The 22,298-nt window shown below is 61.0% G+C and overlaps 6 protein-coding genes across 6 annotated transcripts; 2 read left to right on the forward strand and 4 right to left on the reverse strand.

Annotated features, from left to right (window-relative positions):
* Positions 1-251: 251 nt before the first annotated feature.
* On the reverse strand, positions 252-1,908 carry HETIRDRAFT_384428 (uncharacterized protein). Its single transcript, XM_009548287.1, has 10 exons — positions 1,825-1,908; positions 1,660-1,759; positions 1,575-1,609; positions 1,403-1,520; positions 1,029-1,345; positions 879-913; positions 745-815; positions 646-671; positions 446-583; positions 252-387 (listed from the first exon to the last, which is right to left on the reverse strand). The coding sequence occupies exons 1-10, from the start codon at positions 1,870-1,872 to the stop codon at positions 286-288; spliced, it is 990 nt and encodes a 329-aa protein (XP_009546582.1). The 5' UTR covers positions 1,873-1,908; the 3' UTR covers positions 252-285.
* A 155-nt stretch (positions 1,909-2,063) lies between these two features.
* On the reverse strand, positions 2,064-5,541 carry HETIRDRAFT_434318 (uncharacterized protein). The gene is made up of 13 exons (XM_009548288.1): positions 5,483-5,541; positions 5,218-5,370; positions 4,802-5,059; positions 4,689-4,698; positions 4,578-4,633; positions 4,384-4,512; positions 4,318-4,323; positions 4,114-4,261; positions 3,860-4,024; positions 3,559-3,725; positions 3,157-3,420; positions 2,597-3,083; positions 2,064-2,547 (listed from the first exon to the last, which is right to left on the reverse strand). The coding sequence occupies exons 2-12, from the start codon at positions 5,344-5,346 to the stop codon at positions 3,060-3,062; spliced, it is 1,356 nt and encodes a 451-aa protein (XP_009546583.1). The 5' UTR covers positions 5,347-5,370; positions 5,483-5,541; the 3' UTR covers positions 2,064-2,547; positions 2,597-3,059.
* HETIRDRAFT_318575 (uncharacterized protein) lies at positions 2,608-2,811 on the reverse strand (the record flags this gene model as incomplete). Its single annotated transcript, XM_009548289.1, has 1 exon — positions 2,608-2,811. The coding sequence occupies one exon, from the start codon at positions 2,809-2,811 to the stop codon at positions 2,608-2,610; it is 204 nt and encodes a 67-aa protein (XP_009546584.1).
* A 78-nt stretch (positions 5,542-5,619) lies between the features above and the next one.
* Positions 5,620-8,414, reverse strand: HETIRDRAFT_61427 (anion exchanger; the record flags this gene model as incomplete). The annotated part of the gene is made up of 9 exons (XM_009547581.1): positions 5,620-5,840; positions 5,930-6,051; positions 6,273-6,460; positions 6,562-6,580; positions 6,658-7,036; positions 7,125-7,609; positions 7,675-7,809; positions 7,898-8,043; positions 8,146-8,414. The coding sequence occupies 9 exons, from the start codon at positions 8,412-8,414 to the stop codon at positions 5,811-5,813; spliced, it is 1,773 nt and encodes a 590-aa protein (XP_009545876.1). The 3' UTR covers positions 5,620-5,810.
* A 476-nt stretch (positions 8,415-8,890) lies between these two features.
* On the forward strand, positions 8,891-10,392 carry HETIRDRAFT_33208 (Alpha/beta hydrolase). Its single transcript, XM_009547481.1, has 4 exons — positions 8,891-8,963; positions 9,041-9,625; positions 9,692-9,744; positions 9,838-10,392. The coding sequence occupies exons 1-4, from the start codon at positions 8,900-8,902 to the stop codon at positions 10,186-10,188; spliced, it is 1,053 nt and encodes a 350-aa protein (XP_009545776.1). The 5' UTR covers positions 8,891-8,899; the 3' UTR covers positions 10,189-10,392.
* Positions 10,393-16,926: 6,534 nt separating this feature from the next.
* On the forward strand, positions 16,927-21,998 carry HETIRDRAFT_9148 (uncharacterized protein; the record flags this gene model as incomplete). Its single annotated transcript, XM_009547468.1, has 20 exons — positions 16,927-17,058; positions 17,115-17,374; positions 17,468-17,566; positions 17,633-17,855; positions 18,195-18,530; positions 18,610-18,631; positions 18,697-18,779; positions 18,843-18,891; positions 19,004-19,041; positions 19,175-19,345; positions 19,425-19,934; positions 19,997-20,081; positions 20,143-20,170; positions 20,233-20,311; positions 20,371-20,400; positions 20,460-20,670; positions 20,732-20,938; positions 21,004-21,446; positions 21,509-21,648; positions 21,704-21,998. Coding segments are annotated over 20 exons (3,441 nt in total), but the record flags the coding sequence as incomplete, so codon positions are not given.
* Positions 21,999-22,298: the final 300 nt, after the last annotated feature.

A 22,298-nucleotide genomic window follows, 5' to 3' on the forward strand; every position in this document is an offset into this window, starting at 1 on the left:
AGCCACACTGCTATCCTTCACGAAAATCGAAGAGGGTCAGAAAAATAGGCCACAACGCATGGATACGGTACGACGAAACAACGCTGCGACCGTCTCGTAGCAAGTCCGATGCGCTCATTTCGTATGGCAAACACGATGCCAAGTATCTGCAGAGCGCAACGAGGGAAAATGTGATGTCATCCTTTTCCCATGAACGGACTCACGAACTTCTCTCCCTCTCAAAATAATAAGGTGCTTGCACGCGACACTCGGGAGTATTATAGAAATAAATATTTAAGACCCTAATCACGAATCGTAGACGTAGCACAGCATACCGCTAGTCGTATCGAACACGTCGTAGACAGTGACCTGGTCAAACAACCCGTCAGCGGGCATGGTCGAGTTCAGCTGTTAGCCAGTGGCAATTCAGTGAGCTGTGTCACGATCAGACAACGGAGAGACGCACGCTCAGGGCAGGCCCTGCACCGTTGGGGTACTCGTCGTAGTATGTCCGATTGTCGAACGCCTGGACAGAGCCTCCTTCGAAAGCCCAGAAGTTCGACCGGTTCTTGTGCTGCCAGTCATACCACACTTTATCGACCATCTACATATATCAGGGGTGCATCAGCCGATGGCCTTCGTCTGCGTGGAAGGGGATGTGCTCACAGCATGGTGCATCCAGAACAACGGCTCTGATGGGAGGCATGCCACAAGCGTCAATATGAAAATCATAAAATTCCGCGGGAACCCGCGCGCCGGACGTACCGTTGGGTGACCAGGTGGGCCCTGCGGTGCAGTTGGCCGGCGAATTTTTGGGGCATTGGCCACCTAAGTCGCTGTGCGACGAGCGAGAGTGCGCAGTCAGTCAAGGTATCGTATCGGAGGAACGGATGACGCACCCTCCCATTATCTCGTGGACAGAGCTGTGCGCGCCCTGAATCTCGCAGTCAGCTATCTATTCTAGATACGGCGGAATGGATAGTGACGGAGAAACACAGGTGCCCTAGTGGACAGCAGATATCATGCATGAGCGGGGCGGGCTGACTGACCTCGAACGACTCGAAGTACGCCTGGAATCCCTTGTAATCCCCGACGAAGCCGTTCACCAGCTTCGAGACTTCCGATTTTGTGAACGAGGTGTTGGCCAGCTCGGTAGGCTCGTCGAAGAAGCTCGTCGGCGTCGAGTGGAGGAAGGGTTGCAGCGTGAAGTTGCGGCGGAGGGTATGCGGGATGGGGTACGAGAGGTGCAGGTCGCTGAAGCCGCCTTTAGGAACCTGGTAGTCGTTCTCGGGGTCGCCCCAGCCTCCCAGGCCGCTCTCGGTGTCGTTGTCCTTCCAAAAATCGGAGTTGAAGAAGTCGGGGGCGTCTTGACGAAGGAAGTATCAGATACTCGGCGTCTGCGCGGTGAGTGCGGAGAACATACCTAAGCTCCAGTCCCAGTACGGCGAGGACCCGGTGTAGCCGCATCGTTCTTTGAGCGCCGACTCGTATACGGCTACATACCACCTGTGCCATGGGAGGAAGAGACCGGTAAAATGGATCTAAGGAGACTTGGCTTGAGTCACAGCGTTTCACGATAGGTATAGAGCACTGACCACGACGTTCAAGTCCATGTGCATGTAGACGAAGTCTGTGACCCTTCTGTGAGCGGGAGGTCGCGCGAAAGAACAAAGAGATCACCATCATAGTAAGATCCCGACGCGTTGACGGGTTGGATTTGAGAAAGAGATACGTTCACCGAGGGCGTCAGATTTGGGTCGTGGGGCAAGTGAGAGAGACACTGATAGGATTGACACGGGTGAGTGAGCGATCACATAGACGGTGTCGGCGAGACACTGGCGAGACACTTGCCTTGACGGCCGAGATCCAATCGGATTTCTCCTTGGTGCTCATCTTCCTCCACTCCCTACGAACTGAAGGATTGGTGCAGGTGGCATCGACTGCAAAAGAAGAGAATGCAGTGGCAAGGGCACCGAGCGCGAGAGCCTTCAATAACATGGTAGATGATAGGGTGGCAGCTAGATCTGAGGGAGGGGGGCGACGAAGAGCCTGAGGATTGTGGGTGGACAACGAAGACCGCTTATAAGTGCCAGGTCGTTTAAACCACCAACGTAAGCTCGGGTCGTTTGGCGGCCTGTCCGATTGAACATCCAAGCACCGGCGTGCGAGATAGAGCCAACCTGATGAAGCAGTGCTCCGTTATCTGAAGAAGGGGGTCCCGCATACATACATACACGGCTGTGAACATCTGCCGTGGAGCGCCTGCGCGGCGCAGTCGCGGTGCCTGTTGAGTGCAAGATTCAGAGCACACTGAGCAGAATAACGCGGATGAAGTCGTGGCGTTACACCCTCGTCGATTTCTTACTTCCGTGTAGCGAGGCATCGGGGGAACGGCCGCTTGGCACCTTCCGTCCCCGTACCCTTGGCGAGGCTAAGCGCCAATAATCGTTCGAGCGTTCACTACGTACCCTCACATGACGAATCAAATGGAGGTCGACAAATAGTATATGGACCTCAATCGACTTCGCTGTCAAAAAACCCATAACGGGAGAGCGCGCATGTGGTCGACTGACATTGCGTCAACAACGGTCTAGCACATAAAACGGGAGCAACCCACTTGTTGTCTTTTCAACGATCGCTGCCAAACCCCACCCCACCTTGACGCATGCACGCAGTCGAAGAGCTCTGGTCGCAGGCAATCTCCGTTGCCGAAGACTCATAGGTCCCCGGATTGCTCCAACGTTCAAGAATCAACAGATTTCCACGCCTGCCGATCCTCGGATGCCTATCTACCGCAGTTTCATTGGGCAGCGGTCGCAGCTTCGACAGCATGATCGATAAGTAAATGTTTCTGTCCTTTCGAGTCAAATTGGTTCCGTCGTCTCGACTGGCGAGAACGCATCACGCGGGACTCCACTATGCATGCGAGACAAAATCGCCCAATCCTGTTGGTCCTCAAGGACCCAATGTACATACCGTAACGCAGCATAGCGCAGCATCCACCTCATACACCGAACAGATCGAGAAGAAGGTCATCTCGGGACTTTACCGCTACATGGCTTCGCTCCGGAGGCACGGAATCACGCGCTCCCGTCATAGCTCCCCTAAAAAAAATCCATCAAGGCGACGTCGGCACCGCGTCCTATCACCCAAAAAACGGCGACGGGACGCGCTCACCTGCTGTTTTTTCTCGCTGGAGTTCGCCTGGACCGCCCGCCTGGACCGCCTGCCAAAGACGAGAACCCCAAGGAAGGCCAGCACCCCGAGAGCCATGGCCAGGACCGCGACGGTCAGCCCTGCACCGAGGAAGCCAGCGCCGACGGGGCTGATCTTTTGGTGCGTCTTGGCCTGCGCCGCCGCGAGCGCGAGCGCGCCGCAGCCCCGATCCTGCGTGTTCGCGCACACGCTGCACCACTCTGTCGTCGTGTTCACCGCAGCGGGCTGCGGCGGCAATGGAGGTCAGCGAGTGTCATGTGCAAGGATGTGCCGATGCGGAGAAGGAGTATGGAGGAGAGAGCGCGGTTGGCAAGGCGATGCGTACATTCAGGCACGGGAGGGGGAAATGAGGGAAGGGCTCACGGCCAAGGCGCTCACGAAGGACGCGAGCGGGACATCGCCATCGGAGCCGAACAAATTGTACGTGTGGAACGAGTCTGCGGTCCCGTTCTTGAAATTGAAGCGCAGCACGGGCTCGCCGCCAGAAGACGCCTGGCGCACTTCGAGCGCCACGGCGGCGGCGTAGTCGACTGTTCGCAGGTGCGGTGTTGTGCGCCATCATAAGAGGCCCGCGTGTGTATCGGTTGGGGGAGGAGAGGAGGGGGGGAGTGGTCATATGAGCGGAACTGCGTGCCGCAAGCGGGTCCGAGTTGGGTCGACTTACCGATGCCCGCAAGGCTGGGGTTCGCCTCGGCGACGCCGGTCATGTTAAAGAGCGAGAGGAAGGGTTTGTAAGAGATAGCGATGATATCAACCTTCAACGTGTCCGAGCCGTTGGCGATTCGCTGCAGGCCGGTGATCATCGAAGGCAGGGCCGTGCGAGCGGCGACTGTACAGGTGGCACGAGGGGCGTTCGAGGAACGTGACGTCGGGGGGTCAGACGCGCGCGCAGGCGCCCGAGCGATAAGAGAGACGCACTGTTTCCGATGCTGTCCAGCTGGGGCGCGCTGAACGAGTTGTACTGGTGCCAGTTCGCGAGCGCGCGCGCCTGCGCGAGGTACGTGCCCGGGAGGTCGTTGAGGAACGTGGCGTTGTGGATGGATTGGACGTTCATGTAGTCGAAGATCTAACGCGCGCGACGTCAATAAGCTTTTGGCAAGCTCAACAGCTGTTCGGGCGCACGTTCCACTGCAGACAGTAAACGTGGTCATCAGTACGAGGCGACATTGTGAGTAAGCCTGGACGCACCATGTTTTTGAGCACGACCGGGCGTCCGTCGAGGTAGGGCTTCAGCTGGCCGAGGAACGACGCGCTCTCCTGCGTCTTTTGCGCGAACTCGGACGAGTTGTAGAATGCGTTGACGTAGTTCGTGAAGGTCTGCGAGGCCGAGCCAGATGAGACTCCCAAGACGGGGTATTACACAGTGTCTGGTCTGCGCTCACCCCGCATGAAGTGAAACCCTCAAGCGAAACGTCGTTGCTGGATTCGACAGACGCGACTGCAATGCAACATCAAACGACAAGCCCAACGCACTCAGCCAATAAACCACTCACTAGGAACGTACTGAATCCACACCCCGCCAAAACAGCCATCACCACGCAGTCAGCACCTCTCCCAAAACCACCCCACCACCGCCACCCCTGCCACGCCGCGAGGCCGCACGCACCTGATACCCCGACAAGGGCCCCACGACGGTCGTCCCATTCGCGAGCGTCGTGTTGTACGCGCTCGTCGCGGGCCACATCCCCTGCGTGAGCGACACCGCCGAGTCGTAGATCACGCCGCCCTCGTCGCCCGCGTCGGCGCTGACCGCGACCTGCGTCGGGTCGAAGAGTGCGGTGCCGTTCAGGCCCGCGATGTTCGATGGGGACGAGGCGTTGAGGTAGAGCGCGCGCAGCAGCCCGCCGAGCTGGACGTGCTGTTGCTGTTGCGCGCGCGCGAGGGGCGCAGAGGGTGGCAGCGATGGCGGCGATGGCGATGGCAGCGATGGCGACAGCGATGGCGGCGGTGGGAGGAATGAAGGAGAAAGGGGAAGCTGCGTGAGCGCGATCGCAAAAGGCAGGCGCGGGGACGAGCACGTACGTTGCCGAGCGGGGTGATCCTGGTCGCCGAGGCGGCGTACGTGTTCGGGTCCTGGTAGAATCCCTGGCGGTCGCCGTGCCTCGCGAGCACGAGGACGCCGAGCACGGTGCTGTTCGCGTCGCCGGACATATGTGACTTTGGGCTCGTCGCTTTCTGCTGTGGCGCGTGCGCGCGCGAGTTATCAGATAATCGTGATCAGCGATCGCCGCCCATCGAGATGATGAGAGATCGTGTGTGCGCGCGCTGGCGCGTTCGATTCACGCACCCGATTCGGTAGCACGGGCTAGGGCTGGCGGCGACGGTGGAGGAGAAACGAGCGGCACGAGGGGGTCGAGAGAGACGATCGGCGAGAGGCACACGCCAGGGCGACACCTTATATACCCCATCTTATCCGCCGGCGAAAGAAAAAAAAGATAAGAATTATTAGAGGAGCGCGAACAGCCGAAAGCGGAAGGTGTCTAGGTTCGCGACCTCATGCTCTCCAGCTCTAATTTTACTGCATCTTCCCATGCAGGCTCCCGCAAGGGTCGTGCGACGATGATACACACACAGGGACGTGGCCTCGACCCCGCCCGCGCGTTTATTCTCTCCCATCACCGCGCCCCACCGACCGACTCCATCGTCTGCCCGACACCGACATCGACCGAGTAGAGTTTAAAAAATTCGATCAGCGGCGCCGGCCTGCCCAACGCAGACGGACAAAGGCACTCACGAACGGGGACGCGGTGGGCCCGTCCAGGATCGCGAGCTCCTCCGCCGTGAACGGCATCCGCGGCACCACGAGCGTCCGGAGGGGGATGAGCAGCAGGATCACCACAGGAAAGCCGATCGCGGCTGCACGCGCGCCATCAGCACATGAACGAGCGAACGAACTTGCGAACGCGGGAAGAAGAAAAGGCGCCACGCTCGCCGGCGGTCCCCGGCAGCGTGACCCGCGCCGTCATCGAGGCCTCGAGGCCTGGCCTTGCGAGCGGGCGAAGGAGCGGCGCATACATGCGCCCACACCACCGGTGGGCGCGCGCGCAGGTGTTAGATGGAGGGCGACAGACACGCACCGATCGTCTGCGTGATGGCCATCGCAGCGCCGAACCCGACGAGCTGCACGCCGACGAACAACGCGACGCGGCTCGCGCGCACGCGCGCCAGCGGCTCGCCGGGCGGCGCGAGGGCGCGGTCGCGCGCGAGGTGCGCGAGCTTGCGCGTGATCCCGTTCGCGAGCAGCGCGTCGCAGCCCATGTACCAGCTGCGCGTGCGGCCGATGCATAGGCGCGGGGCGTGGGGCGGGAGGCGTTGGATTCTCAGCACGCGGCGTCAGAACGGAGGAGGGGAGGGCGGCGGACGCACAAGAGGCCGGCCAGGACGCCTGCGAAGATCAGAGTATCAGAGTAGATCGCAGTCGGGGTCAGAATCGAGGTGAGCCGACGCGAGGCGCGGACGCACCGCGCGGGATGAGGCTGAGGACGTGCAGGAACGGCCGTGTCAGGAGCACGAGGCACAGCGCGCCCTGCGCCAGGTTCGACACGCGCTGCTCGACGACCGCGACGGGCACCTCGCGGGGCGCGGGGCCGGGGCCGGGGCCGCGCGCAGACTCGCGGACGCTCTCCACGTCCGCGTCGTCGTCGTCGTCGTCACGGTGCGCGCGCGGGCGCCCGAGGACGACGAGGGCCTGCGTGTGGATGGGGGCCTGCGGGATGAGCCCGTTGGGCGCGGGCACGCCGAGGAGGCCCGCGAGGAAGGTGGTGATGCCGAGCAGGAAGAAGTCGTAGTGGAACCCGGGCGGCTTGCGCAGCGGGAACTCGGCGCCCTGCGCCATCAGCGACTGTGCGCGCGCGCGAGACGAAACCCCGTCAATCAACGTTCGTCGTGGAAACGGCGGATGGGAAGGGAAGGGAAGGGAAGGGACGGACGGAGACGTTGTGGTCGAAGAAGAAGAGCACCCAGAGGACGAGGCCGAATGGGAGCGCGACGCCGACCCACTTGCCGTCGAGCTCCCAGAAGCGCACGAGCCACGCGCGCCCGCCGGCCGCTTCGAACGCGCCGCGCACGGGGAGCGTCGCGGGGTGCGCGGCGTCGAAGCGCCCCCAGTACGCGAGCGCGGAGGCGGCGACGAGGGCGAGGGGCATGCCGTAGTCGGCTGCGAAGCGGCGCGCGTGGCGGTGGGCGAGGGCGGAGCGGGCGAAGGCGCGGAAGAGGGCGGCGGTGAGGAGCATGAGGAGGGCGAGGATTATGGAGACGAGGGCGCCATCGAGGGCGGTGGTGGGGGAGGAGGAGCGGGAAGGGGAAGGGAGTTGGCGGGTGAGGACTTGGACGCCGTATTGGAGGTAGACCCAGGAGACGTAGAACCCGAAGGTGTCGCACGAGAAGAGGGTGACGTATTTCAGGAAGTTGCACCCTAGCGCGTGCGGGGGCGCAAATGTCAAGCGAGACGAGCGAGCATCGTGTACGAGGCGTACGTACAGTTGAGTGCGGCGGTGATCCAGTGGAGGACGGCGGCCCAGAGGTAGACCCAGCCGATGAAGTGGAGGTAGTTGGGCGCGTCGGGCTGGCGCTCGACGATCCTGTAGATGGTCTGGTTGAACACGGTGATGGGGCCTGTGCCGCGTGCACCGAGCGCAGCACGATGTGATGTATCGTAAGAGAGGCACTGGGAGGGGAGAATGAGACGCAGACGCAGACGCACCCGTGACGCCGGCGATGCAGAGGGGCTGGGCGCCGAAGACGGAGAAGACGAAGGCGGCCATGAAGGAGGAGACGAGGACCTCTGCGACGCCGTACTGTCCGGTGGTCTCGATGAGGTCGAGGGAAAAGGCGATGCCGGGGAGGACGCTGATGCGACGCGAGCGTGAGCGAGACGGGGGCGTGCGGTGCAGCCCGCTGGGCCGACCGCGGTCTGCGCTGGGCATGGCGAGCGATGCGAGAGAGACTCACTTGGCGAAGAAGATGAGGGCGGTGGCGGGCACGACCCTGTAGTTCCACGCGTCGGACCAGTCGCTCACGTACCACGGCGCGCGGGCCTTCACGTCCCTGACGATGCCGGAGCCCACGCGCACGGAGGCGATCCATGCGAGCCAAGGAGACGGGCGTGGGGAGGGCGCGGTGTGGAGCGTCGGGGTCGGGGAGGCGTCGCGCGTTGTGGCGGGGTCCTTTTCGCGGCCGGGGCCGGGGCTGGCGGGGCGGGGGTGGGGTTTGAGGGACATGGCTGGGCGGAGTGGCGGCGTCAGAGGCCCAGGCGGAGTGGACGTGCGTCGCCAGCAGCCGAAATGGCAGACATGCTCCATGGACGGAATGCCCGGGGTCTTTGCCCCTATTGACGTCGAACACGCACCGAGCGTCGCTCCAGCAGTGCCCCAGCGTGTTGGAGCACGATACAGAGTCCTCGCACGAGTCGGTGCGTCGATAGCACGTGCTCTCCTCGTCCCACCTCCACACCTCGACCAGCGGCGTCGCCTCCCACCATGCCCGACACACCCACACACCCTACTCCAGCGCCGCACTCGCACCCGCACCCCAACCGCGGCGTGCTCGCGCGCGCGCACCGATTCCTCATCTACCTCGGCGCGCTCTACGTCGCCCTCGTCGTCCTCGTCACCTTCCCGCCCGTGCAGCGCCAGTGCGTCCGTCCCGAGGCCTCGTGCGCGCCCTGCCGCCGCCCGCTGACTGACGCCCCCGTAGGGTCGTCTACATGCACGCCCTCAAGTTCCCCTTCTTCACCGACTTTGCCGTGCCGGAGAAGTACGGGCTCGCGCGTGCGTGCTCGCTTTTCTTCTTTTTGCTTCGCTCGGATGACGATGGCGACCCTCGACGGTGGCGCCGCGCGGCCCAGCGTTCCAAACCGCGAACGTGTACATCCCGACGGCCGACAACGAGACCCTCGGCGCGTGGTTCACGCTCGCCGACACCTTCTACGCCGCCCGCGCGCCCACCGCGCCCCCGGACGACGCGACGCTCCGCGCGGCCCTCGCCGCGCACCCGACGGTGCTCTTCTTCCACGGCAACGCCGCAACGCGCGCGTTCCACCGGCGCGTGCAGCACTACACAACCTACGCCTCGCGCCTCGGCGCGAACGTGCTCGCGCTCGACTACCGCGGCTTCGGCGACTCGAGCGGCGCGCCGAGCGAGGCGGGGCTCGCGCTCGACGCGCGCGCAGCGTGGGACTGGCTCGTGCGGCGCGGCGGGGCGCGCGCGGGGGACGTGCTGGTGGTGGGGAACAGCCTCGGGACGGCGGTCGCGGCGGGCTTGGTGCGCGAGCTCGAGCTCGAGCTCGAGCTGGAGGGCGCGGGGGCGCAGGGCAGCAGGGGCCTTGTGCTGCTCGCGCCGTTTGCGAGCGTCGAGGCGCTGATGGACACGTATGCGGTGTTCGGGCTCGTCCCGCTGCTCGCGCCGCTGAAGACCCTGCCGTACGTCCCCGGTGCGTCGGTCGATTTTCGTGTGTTGCTGCGTGCGTGGCTGACCGGCCGAGGCGCGCGCGTCGCAGTGCTGTTCAAGCGGCTGCTGAGGCACCGATTCGACACGCTCTCAAAGGTCGCGGTGAGTGCTTCCGCATCCGGCCGGCCGCCCTCGGTCTTCGCCTGCCCGCACGCAAGCGGCCACGGACGCTGACCCCCGTTCTGGACCGCACAGGGCCTGCGCACGCCGGTGCTGCTCGTGCACGCGCAAGACGACTGGGACATCCCGCACGCGCACTCCGCCGCGCTCTTCGCCGCGATGCTCGAGCCGCACCTGCCTGCGCTGCCGCTCGACGCGGCAGCCACGGCCGCCACGGCGGCGAACGCGGCGGTGTACCGGGCGCGCGCGGACGCGCGGGCGGCGCTGGTGACGCGGACGGAGGTGCCGCGGCTGGGGGTGATGGAGGCGTTCGTGCATGGGGGCAGCGACGTCGTGTTTCTGGAGACGCGGTGGGGCGGGCACGATACGGTGGGGCTGCTCGGGGGCGTGCAGGAGGTGATGCGGGCTAGATACGATATGCGGTGAACCTTCCTGGTCTGTCTATCTAGGCAGCGGGGTTCATCTAACTTGTGTCGCGACGTCGTGCACGAGTGCATGACCGGTCGCGACCTCCGCGGAAATTCGGCGTGGATGCCGTGCTCTCCGCAAGTTGTCGCTTTGCTTTCCGCTCCTTCGACTAAGTATGTACTGACCCGTTTATCCCACGTTTGTGCAATAGCCCTTCGAGTGAGCATTCGTGGTAAGGATATATGAGCGACGGATGTTATTTTCACAGTCAGTCATCTCCTCGCACGCGATATGAAGGGGTGCGCCTGAAGTCGTAGGTCAATGGTGTCTTATGGGATGCGGGGGTGCTGCCACGTAGGGCTGGCCTGTGCGTCAGATAACGCCGTTCTCTTTTTGTATTTCTATCAACCTTCGTGTTGAAGACCCCGGCCTTTGACCTGTGCTCACTCCGCTCGTACAGGTGGTGCGGACAGGAAGATGTACTGTACGTTCTCATTTCAACCGCTCGGATCTGGCAGTGCGATTACTTGATCGCTTTCGTCGCTGGACAATTCGGTCTGGGCCAGCGTCTTTTTGGACGGTTGACGGAATGCATCGAGCGCTCTATACTCAACACGCTGCAGGCTGTACGCTGCACCTTGCACGCAGATAAGAAGTGTTCAGCAAGTTGTCTTGTGCTTGCTGTACGACTTGCTCTGGCATGTTACAAGTCTGACTTCACCATCTCGATCTCGATCTCAACCCCTCCCTCCTCCACTGTATACACCGTGCACGCCGCCTTCGCAATGATGAACAAAGGTGAACACCGCCACGGCCTTCCAGCCGTACCTGAATCCGACGTCACGGTAACCGTGCGTCGAAATATTCCCTCTCTGCGATCGAAGCTAAATTGTCAACAAGAGCCGACGCCAGAAAACCCTGTACGTATTCACGCATCGTTGACAACTTCAGAACCTCACGATATCTATTCGGGGACAGGTAGAAGGATATATTGGACTTTCAGGCGACGGTGGCAGTCAAATTCAAGGATTCGATGCAAACGATATAGACGAGCTCGCAGCCTTCATTGTCAAGGAATGGAAGGAAGAAAGTCCTTTATCGTCCCTTGAGACTGCCCTGTATCTCCTTCATCAAGCCTGCGATCTTGGTCTCAAGGCTCATCAATATCAACAAGACCCCTTGAACAACCTCGCCCTGTCTCTGGTGGCCAAATTCGTTTGGACGGATCAAGCTTCGGCTTTGGACGAGGCCACCAGGTTATTGGAGGGCGCGTCGGGTGTGAAGCAGACTAGTGAGGAGCCAGACGGCGACGTCGCAGACAAAAAAGATGTCCAAGTACGTTGACGTATGCTACCACGTTTAGCAATCATCCTCATGATCTTCGCAGCACCAGGACTCCTCGCGAGGACGACGACCAACCACTGATCATTACGGATCTCGCTCTTACCACTATGGCTGAATCCTGTCAGGCTGCCCCAATCTCGAGTATCGATTCCGCAATATTCCTATTGCGCCAGGCTATTTGGCTGCGGAGACCCTCAGACATTGGACTATGGGCTTCCGTGTGCCGCCTTGCTGACACCATTCTTCCACGATGTTTTCATACGCGACAGCCTGAGGACTTGGATGAGGCGGTGGTAATGTTGCGAGGATATCTACACTCTCCGCTTTTGCCCCATTTCTATCGATCGCAGCTGCTTGCACGGCTTTGCGCTGCTCTTGTCATGAAGTTCATTTCGAAGGGCCGGGGTGCTGACTTGGCCGAGGCGACTCATCTGCATGCCCAACAATTTCGGCCAAATCAGCATATTTGGGATGAAGAAGGGTTCGATTTGTTTCAGCAGGGTACCGCCATCCTCGAGGAATTCCGATCGTCGGGAAATGTACTCGACCTCGATGGCGCCGTCATACTTTTGAAGGAATCCCTTGACATGGTGCACGTAGAGCATCCCAAGCGACACATCATACTAGGAAATCTGGCGAATGCGCTTTGCATCCGGTGTCGGCGGGCTGGTCGGGATCACGACCTCCAGGACAGTATAGCACTGAATGAAGAGGTCTACAGGCTTATACCTGTTACACACCCCGATCGTTCAAATTCGCTGAACAACCTTGCAGCTGCACGTTCAACGCGATTCGAGCAGAAAGGTCAGGTAGATGACCTCGAGGCGTCAATTTTATATCGCCGGGAAACTCTGACGCTCCGCCCTGTCCCACATCCCGAGCATTCCGTTTCGTTAAACAACCTCGGAACTTCGCTTTCAAGGCGGATCGAGACGATAGGTCAAGTCGATGACATCGAGGAGGCAATTTCATGTCAACGGAACGCTCTGACGCTCCGCCCTGCCCCACATCCCCATCGCTCTCTCTCATTGCACAACCTCGCCGCCGCGCTTTCAAAGCGATTCAAGCAGAAAGGTCAGGTGGGTGACCTCGAAGATTCAATTTTGTTGAGCCGAGAAGCCCTGACGCTAGGCGGCCCTGCTCCGTATCCTGATCGTTCTTCCTTGTTAAACAACCTCAAACTATGCTTGAGATGCGGTTCAAGCAGAAAGGTCAGATGAATGATCTCGAGGAGTCAATTTTGCATCACCGTGCAGCCCTCACACTCTTTCCTGCCCCACACCCTCACCGCCCAAACTCGTTGAGCAACCTTGCAAGCGCGTTTTCGACACGATCCGGGCAGATAGGGCAGGTGGATGACCTTGAGGAGGCAACTCTGTACCGCCGGGAAGCCTTACGACTCTGCCCTGCCTCACGTTCCGATCATCCCGCAGCTTTGACCAGCCTTGCAAGTGTGCTTTTGACGCGGTTCGACCAGCAAAATCGGGTAGAAGATCTCGAGGAGGCGATTTTGCTGTGCCGGCAATCCCTCACACTCTGTCCTGCCCCGCGTCCCTACCGTTGTGTTATATTGCACAATCTTGCAATCGCGCTTTTGGAGCAATTCAGGCAAAAAGGTCAAGTCGATGACCTCGAGGAGGCAATTGTTCATCACCGGAAAGTCCTGACGTTCCAGCCCGCCCAACATCTCAGTCGTTCTATGACGCTGAACAACCTCGCAAATGCACTTGCTACGCGATTCAAGCAAAAAGGACAGGTAGATGACCTCGAGGAGGCCATTTTGCACCTCCGGGAAGCTCTGACACTCCGCTCTGACAGGCCGCCAAACAATGGGCGATCAATGCAGACGATGCCAAACATGCGTCTGCCTTGGAGGCATATCAAGCCGCTGTCCAGCTCTTGCCACAGGTCACGATGCTCGCTTCGGATGTAAAGTCACGTCATCGACTACTTGCTGACCAGCTGAGCGGTGCACTCTCCAGCCAAGCTGCAGCTTGTGCGATCCGCTTAGGTGAGTTTGAAAAGGCTGTCGAGATGCTGGAAGAGGGTAGATCCGTCTTTTGGTCATATGCCTTGCGGCTTCGGACCTCCTTGGAGGACCTTCAGCTTGCCTGTCCAGAACTTGCGCAAAAGCTGCGAGATATTGCCCGGACTATCGAGCAGGGTTCGTTTCGTGAGGGTCCCATCACGACTCGCGCTAATATGGAACCAGCGATGTCGATGGAGACCGAGGCAGTGCAATATCGTCGGCAGAACGAGGACTGGCTAACGACGTTGGAACGAGTTCGAGCCTTGGAAGGCTTCGAAGGATTTATGCGCCCGAAGAAACTAGCGTCATTGCAGAGGGCTGCGGCTCGAGGTCCCGTTGTTCTGCTCATTGCCACTGTGTCTCCATGTGATGTGCTGATAGCCATATCGACCACTGTGGACCATGTTCCACTTGACACCAATTTGACCGTCCAAGATGTAGTAATCCTTGCCAACTCCATAGTCTCCGTAACCCATGGGGTCACTTCATTCACGAGTCAATTCCAAGCTCCTCTGGAATCCCTCGTGACAAAGGCTGAAACCTCTCGCGAAATTGTGCTCAATGCGACACAGGACCGGCACTTTGGAAGACGTCAGAAGGCGCCTCTTCGAGATGCTGATGATGTCTTCCGTGCTGTTTTAGCAATACTCTGGACGATCATAGTTCGTCCGGTGATTCGTCATTTGAGACTCGAGGTAAGACTATTTTACGAGACACCCCACACGCTCAATATTCATTTACTCGCGTAGAAATCTGGCTCGCCTCCGCGCGTGTGGTGGCGTCCAACCGGTCCATTCGCTTTTCTCCCCATACATGCAGCAGGCATATATGCACCTGGTACAAAAACGGGAGCCGTCGAGAATGCATCCGATTACATGGTGTCGTCCTACGCACCTACGCTGAATTCTCTCCTCACTCCCCTGCCTGCGCCGAATGCAGACCCATTCAAGATGCTGATCGCCATACAGCCCGAGACAGATGGCCAGGTCACATTAACCCAAACCCGCGAAGAAATGCGACAGATCGAGAGACACGTGCATGCCTCTTCTCTCATCAAGTCCGGCTCTCTTGACGCTCCGCCATCCAAAGTAGAGGTGGTACTCTCTCATCTCCCTCGTGCTTCCATCGCCCACTTTGCATGCCACGGAATTCAGGATAGATTCAATCCATTAGAAAGCACGCCTCTCCTGGATGGTCAGTTGAAGGTCTCTACGATTATGGCGCAGTCCTTGCCAAATGCTTCCTTGGCTTTTCTCAGCGCATGTCAGACCGCGATGGGGGACGTGACTGCTCCTGATGAAGCCATGCATATTGCAGCGACGATGTTGTTCTCTGGGTTCCGCGGAGTGGTTGCCATGATGTGGTAGGCCCTATTCCGCCCATCCCGAGCTCAGCGATGCTTATCGTACACTAGGTCAATATATGACATCGATGGGCCCAAGATCGCGGATGAGTTCTATGGTCACTTCTTCAAAGGAATCGAGGAAGGCTCGTCCCCTGACACTACAGAAGCTGTTCACGCACTTCATCTCGCTGTTAACAAGCTGCGTTCAGACTGTGATAATCGGTCCTTCGCACGCTGGGTACCGTTCGCGCACTACGGGCTGTAGCCGATCAGCGTGAGGGTAGGACAATCTAGTCGTGTTGTGCTTGATGCTATCTTGTGCTGTTTGTGCTGCGGGTCACCTCGCGCGTGTGATGATGTGATCGTCATATGACCATGTTTTTTCCAGAGCCGCCTGTTTGATGTGGTCAGATTCTCCTCTTGTTCGTGTATCTCCCTCTGCAATTTCACGTTGGACTAGTCGCGGATGGGATCGCGGTGTGCGCTGGCGCTACATGCTATCTACGGCGTTGGCACCAACCCTAGCATGCTGCTTCCCGATCCCCGATCTCTCCGTGTTTCCTCCCGTTACCCGTTTCCTCCTGTATGGATTTTCACTGATCCAATGTTTCTCCTGAAATGTGTGTACCATGTTCAGATGGGACTACTCCTGCAAGTTCAGGGATCGCCTTCAAAGCGCAACGCGTTTTGATCCCACCATCCCACTATGTCACTGTAGTCTGCCCCCGAACGTTGATCGCATGGAACGAGTTTATTATACATCACAGTACGGTTTATTCATGTGTATACTATCAGAGGAGCACCAAAGACATGATTCGCGTTCAAATTAGGAACCAAGCAATGTCGAAGAGGTGGGCGGGGATCTCGATCTGGAGACGCGGGGCAGGCGGAGCGGGGTGGCGATGACGCAGTTGATGACACATCAGATCCCTCCTGCTCCCCGATATAATGTGCGAGCCCCGCAACTCCTCCATGTTGCCCTCGATCCACACACATGCCGCCCGCCGTCGCCAACAACAACCCCGCCAACGCAGGCGACAGCGTGGACGACGACGCTGACATCTCCCACACGCTGCACTCCTCCGCGTCCTATGTCTACCCCGTCCGATCCCTCCTTGGCACGCATATCCAGCCCGCGCAAGCACAGGCATCGCCCGCTTCTTCTAGTTCTGCTGCTTTCTTGCAGCCCGCTTCGTCTCTGACTGCCATCCATCCATCCGGACCTCACCAGATCAGATCCCACGCGCGGAGTCGCTCCGCCGATCGCCCTCGGGCGTCGCCTCGCCAGAACTTGGCGCATCCCCTGAGCTCAGAACACATCCGCTCGACGTCCCTGAAAGACACTTCCGAGGGTTCGACTCCAGACCATCCCCTTTCCAAGTCTTCCTCCCTCCGTCGCAAGAAGAAGAAACGCACCGCCCTCAGGGACTCCTCTCCCAACTACCGCCACTACCCGCGCGGACCCGTCCAGGGCCTTTCCTCCGCTCCCTCTTCACCCGCCATCCTCAGCCCACAGCCCACAGCCTCCCAGCCGATCGACCTCGAGCGTGCCCTGCTCCGCGGACCGACCTGCGAGCACTTCACCGCGGACGGCCGCACCGACAGCCCGCCCGCATTCCACCCCCGCCGGCCCCCGCGCTTCACAGAACTCGCCGCCGACGCGTTCGCGGACCCCGTCGAGGTCTGCGCCCCCGCCCGCGCCGCGTCACCCCCGTGCGCGGTCACGGACCCCGAGATCGTGCACCTCCCGCCGCTCCCGTCCGCCTCGCGCCCTGGGAGCGTCTATTCGCGCGGTAGCGACTCGCGGTATGGCGATGGCTCGTCGGCGGTATTGTCCTCTCGTGCTTCTAGATCGAGCCCTCGCATGGACGCGGCTTCGACGCGTCATACCGCCAGTATTGGCGGCGGCGGCGACAGCCAGTATCCCCCGCGCTCGTCGAACGTCTCGTCGAATTCAAACCTGTCGTCCCACTCGAACCCATCGTCTAACTTGAACCGATCGTCCAACTCAAACCCGTCGTCCAACTCGAATCCTTGGTCGAGTAGGCACTCGAGTAGGCACTCGTCCATCGAAGAGCACCCAGTTGCGGTTCGCTTCGAGCATACGGAGGTAGATGGGCATCACGTGATCATTGGCCGAGAAGGCAAGCTACGTCAGTGTGAGGACGAGGTCGGTGTCTTTCCAGCGTTTGGGCGTGTCCAGTCTTCTCACATCGCTTCTCGCAGCCCATCCGCACGCCCGGCGCTGTCCAAGGCTTCGGCGTCCTCGTCGCGCTCCAAGACGACCCAGATTCCGAGATGCTCGTCGTGCGCCAGGTGTCTGAAAACGCGACCGAGCTCCTTGGGCTCTCGCCAAAGTACCTGTTCTCGCTGCCCTGCTTCACGGACGTGCTCCCCGACTCGCAGGTCGACGTGCTGTGGGACAACATTCAGTTCTTGGCGGACCCCGACGCCGGCGGCGAGGATGAGGACGAGAGCCCGCACGTGTTCTTGTTGAGTGGGTGGGGTGAGCCTGGGAGCATGATGCAGAGCGAGCTGGAGAGCGGCACGGGGGCGGGGGCCGGGGTTGAGAGGGACAGGTTCCGGCGGCGCGAGTGGTCGTGCTGGTGCGCGGCGCACCGGCCGCGTCGGCACGCCTATGCGCCGAGCCCGCCCGCATCCGCGACTTCTGATTCTGCGTCCGCTTCCTCGACCTCGACCTCGACCTCGCCTTCGCCCGCGTCCCCAGAGCCCGGGTCCGGGAGCGCGTCGTCGTCGCCGCCACTCCCGCCACTGCCTGCAAACGCGGCGTCGGACCTGATCATCCTCGAGTTCGAGCTCAAGGTCGACGTGTTCAACCCGCTGTACCCGAACGCTAGCAACCTCACATCCGAGGCGGTGTCCGCGATGTCGTCGCCGCTGAGCGGCGGGTCCGTATCTGCGGGGGGCAGCACGGTCGGGAGCACGGATGCGAGCAGCTCGACGCTAGTGTCCACCGCGGGTGGGAGCGTACGCGCGTCCAGTTCCGGTGCCGTTTCCAGTGCAGGTGCTGGTCCCGACTTGGGCGGGCGGGCGGGCCAGACGCGCCCTGCGCCGGACAGTGCGACGGCGTCAACGCTGACGCTGACAGAGTCCGCGACCGACGGGTCGGGGTCGGGCGAGACGCGGCCGAGCAGCGTCGACGAGGGTGTGGGGGACGGTGTGGACGGCGGGCGCGCGAACGCGGGAGACGGAGAGGAGGAGGAGTGGCGTCCGAGTGCGGAGGACATCATCGAGAGCACGACGAACCAGGCTCGGCCGCTGCCTGCGCTGGAGCGCATCCGGAAGATGCGCACGACGCCCGCGGGGCCTGGGGGCGGTGTGCGCGGGCGGCGCGGGGCGCGGGGCACGGCGGGCGGGGGGAGCGTGGGGACGATCGGGATGATGGACGTGTTCGCGGTGATGGCGCAGATCAACGAGCAGCTGGGCGCGGCGGGGGATTTGGTTGCGTTTTTGCGCGTCGTGGTGGGGATCGTGAAGGACCTGACACAGTTCCATCGCGTGCTGGTGTATCAGTTTGACGAGCGGTGGAATGGGCAGACGGTGGCGGAGTTGGTGGATTGGAGTCAGACGCGGGAGCTGTATAGGGGGTTGCATTTCCCGGCGGGGGATATTCCGGCGCAGGTGCGTTGGCGGGTTATCATCGCGAGACGGCGGGGTGTGTGCTGAATTCGTTCCTTTTTTTCTGGGGCGCGCGACGAAGGCGCGACACTTGTATACCCTTAGTGAGTTTGTTCGCCGTCACTGTATGCATCTGATAGGGCCGCAGCGCTGACAGACGCGAGAACAGATCGGATGCGCCTGCTGTACGACCGCGAGCAGGTGACGGCGCGGATTGTGGTCCGGAGCCCCGAGGACCTGGAGACGCCTCTGGTCCGTCGTTGCGCTCCCCTCCTCTTTTTCCTCTTCGCCTGATCTAACGCCGGCGTGTGGCAGAACATGACGCATTGCTATCTCCGCGCGATGAGCCCGATCCATCTCAAGTGTGATTATCACTCGTTTGTTTGATCGGTTTTGGGTCGTTTGGATGTTGTTTGCGTTTGCTCACGTTTGATCTCTTTTTTTTTTTTGGTATGCGTGCGTTGGTGTGAATGTAGATCTTGGGAATATGGGCGTGCGCTCGTCCATGTCCGTCGTACGTCGCTCGCTGGCTGCGCCTTGCTCACGCATGCTCAAGTCGACTTCTTTCTTCCACTTCTTTCTCTTCTGTACCGCGATCCACGAACGACCGACGCGTTCGACGACGGCCGTCGGCGGCCCCCTCGCAGTCGATCATGGCGTTCGGGTCGCTGTGGGGGCTCGTGGCGTGTCACTCGTACGGCCCGTGCGGGATGCGGGTGTCGTTCCCCGTGCGCCAGATGATGCGGCTGCTGAGCGACTCGATCTCGCGGAATATAGAGCGGCTGAGCTATGCGCAGCGGCTGCACACGCGGAAATTGGTGAGTGTTGGGGGGCGTTGGGGGTCGGCGAGTCGCTGATATTTCGCGGAACGTTTTCGTTGTTGGGCGCTTCGTCTAGTTCAACACGCTGTCGTCGGATCAACACCCGGCGGGATACATTGTCTCCAACCCCGACGACCTTCTTGGCCTGTTTGACGCCGACTTTGGCGTCATCGTGATCGGCGGCGGGGCAAAGATCCTGGGGCCGAACCAGCACGGCCAGGAGGTGCTCATCATGGCGGAGTACCTGCGGCTGAAGCAGTTTAACGTGATCCAGGTGTCACAGGCGGTGACGGAGGACTTCCCGGACCTGCAGCTGTCGAACGGGCTCGAGGTGATCGCTGGGCTGCTATATGTGCCGCTGTCGAGTGGCGGGAAGGACTTTATCGCGTTCTTGCGCAAGGGCCAGCCGCGGGACGTGCGGTGGGCGGGGAGGCCGTCGCGGGCGGACGGCCGCGGGGACGAAAAGACGTCGTTGGAGCCGCGCAAGTCGTTCAAGGTGTGGTCCGAGACGGTCGCGGGGCGGTGTCGGCAGTGGTCGGACGAGCACCTGGAGACGGCTGGCGTGCTCGCGCTGGTGTACGGCAAGGTTCGTCTGAGGGTGTCCCATGTGCGATGGTCGTGTGTGCGCTGACGGTCGTGCGCGCGCAGTTTATCGAGGTATGGAGGCAGAAAGAGACCGCGCTGCAGACGACGCAGCTGACGAATTTGCTGTTGTCGAACGCCGGCCACGAAGGTATAGTTTCTCCGTCTTCGTTGCGCATGTGGTCTTTCGCTGACGGCTTGCGGGGTTCCAGTGCGGACGCCGTTGAACCATATCATCAAGTAAGCGCCGGTTTTGGGTTATTGGCGGGAAGAGCGGTGCGTTGACGCTCGGATCGCGGCAGCTGCCTTGAACTTGCGTTGAACGGGGCTTTGGATCGTGAGACGCGGGAAAACTTGAGCCAGTCGCACGCCGCGTCGAAGGTACGTCCATGACAGGCAGGCCAAGAAAAGTGTGGCAGAGATGACGGTTTTCCTTGCAGAGCTTGCTGTTTACGATCAACGACCTCCTTGTATGCGCTTTCGTTTGAGAGCCTTGAAGAGAGCGCGAGCCTGACGTGCTTTTTCTTAGGACCTGACACGTCTCGAGAGCGGCCAGGAGACGTCGTTCAACGAGCCGTTCGACCTGCCCACCGCGATCGAGGAGGCCACGAGCTTGTACAAGCAGGAGGCGGCCCGCCGCAAGCTGAGGTTCAGACTGGACCTGATGGGTGGCCCGTTGAGGGTCATGGGCGACTCGAGCAAGATCCGCACGGTGGTGGCAAACCTGACTGCCAACGCTCGTGCGTCGACATGCTGTCGTTTCTGCTTTATGTCGCTAACGCTAACTGCTGTCGGTGCCAGTCAAGTACACGCAGGCCGGCGAGATCGCCATCACGTGCCAGACGTTCGAAGAGCCGCAGGGCCTGAGGAACCCAGGACAGATCGCGGTGGAGATCATCGTCGCGGACACAGGCTGCGGGATCCAGGAAGGCAAGCTGGAGAGCATTTTCCGCGAGTTCGAGCAGGTGGAGTCGGCTTTGCCGAAGACGGGCAGCGCGCCTGGCCTCGGTACGTACGCGTTTCCCGATCCGTGGCTGCGCGTGCGTGTGTGCTGAAGATGGTGGGCGGCGCAGGGCTCGGGTTGGCCGTCGTGGCCCGGATCGTGGAGCAGCTCGGGGGACAGCTGCGCGTCGACTCGAAGGTCGGCGTTGGGAGCCGGTTCTCGTTCCTGATCCCGTTCACCGTCGTGTCGAGCGACGCGGAGCGCGGCGTCTCGCCGGCCTTGACCCGCGCGTCATCGATCCAGCGGGGAAGCAGCCACGGCTCCGTGAGCAGCCTCGAGGTGGACACCATCGTCGACGCGCTCTCGAGCGCGCTGGGCAGCCCCGGCTGCCCCGCGCCGCGGCTGGCGTCGCCCGCACGCAGGCCTGGGACGTACCCCATCGCGGACTCTGGGACGCCGGTGCGGCCCGTCAAGGTGGACCAGTACGAGATGGACGCGGTGAGACGGCCAAAGTCGGGCGAGAAGCCGCCGTCGCCTGCGTTTGACGGAAAGTTGAGGGTGCTGATCGTCGAGGTACTTCGGGTGGCACGCGTGGAATCTATGTCTCGCTTAGGCTGAAATTTTTTCGTACTTAGGACAATGCCATCAACCGGACGATCCTCGCCAAGCGGCTGACCCTTGATGGGCATGCTGTCGTCAATACCACCAATGGACAGGAGGGCGTCGACATGATCAGGTCGGACAAGGAGTTTGACTGCATCCTCATGGACGTTCAGTGAGTCTTGTCTGTGTCGGCTCCTTCGCGTGAATGACTGACCCCGTGTGCGCAGGATGCCCATCTTGAACGGCTTCGAAGCCACCGAATGCATCCGGACCCTTGAAAAGTCAAGCCCATTCCCCAAGCGGCGCGTCTCCCACATTCTCAACGGGCGGATCCCCGTGTTCGCCGTCTCGGCGTCCCTGCTGGAGCGCCAGCGCGACGAGCTGGCCAACATCGGCGTCGACGGGTGGATCCTGAAGCCGATCGATTTTAAGCGGCTGAGGGCGATCTTGCGCGGCGTGACGGATTCGCGGCAGCGCGAGCGCGACGAATACACGGTCGGGCATTGGGAGATTGGCGGCTGGTTCCCGCGGTCTGGAGGGGCTGGCTCGGAGGCGGACAAGGGTGCCGCCGTGGGCAGGAAGCTCGAGGCCGAAAGCGGAGCCGTCGGCGCGCGCGCGGTCATTGCTGCACCGGTGCACTAGGGGCGAGAGACTTTCCACGAAAAGTAATGTATTGGACACGTTGGGTGCTCCGCGATGCATCCTCCCGCAGATTCAGACATTGAAGTTATCGGACTTTTTTTCTGTATTGTTGCACGCTGTCGTCTACTTTCCTGTGTCTTGTAGTACCACGATCCCCAGTCTGTGTTTCGGGACGGGCAC

This window comes from Heterobasidion irregulare (assembly GCF_000320585.1).
Source record: "Heterobasidion irregulare TC 32-1 unplaced genomic scaffold scaffold_05, whole genome shotgun sequence".
In the NCBI taxonomy this organism is placed as follows: domain Eukaryota; kingdom Fungi; phylum Basidiomycota; class Agaricomycetes; order Russulales; family Bondarzewiaceae; genus Heterobasidion; species Heterobasidion irregulare.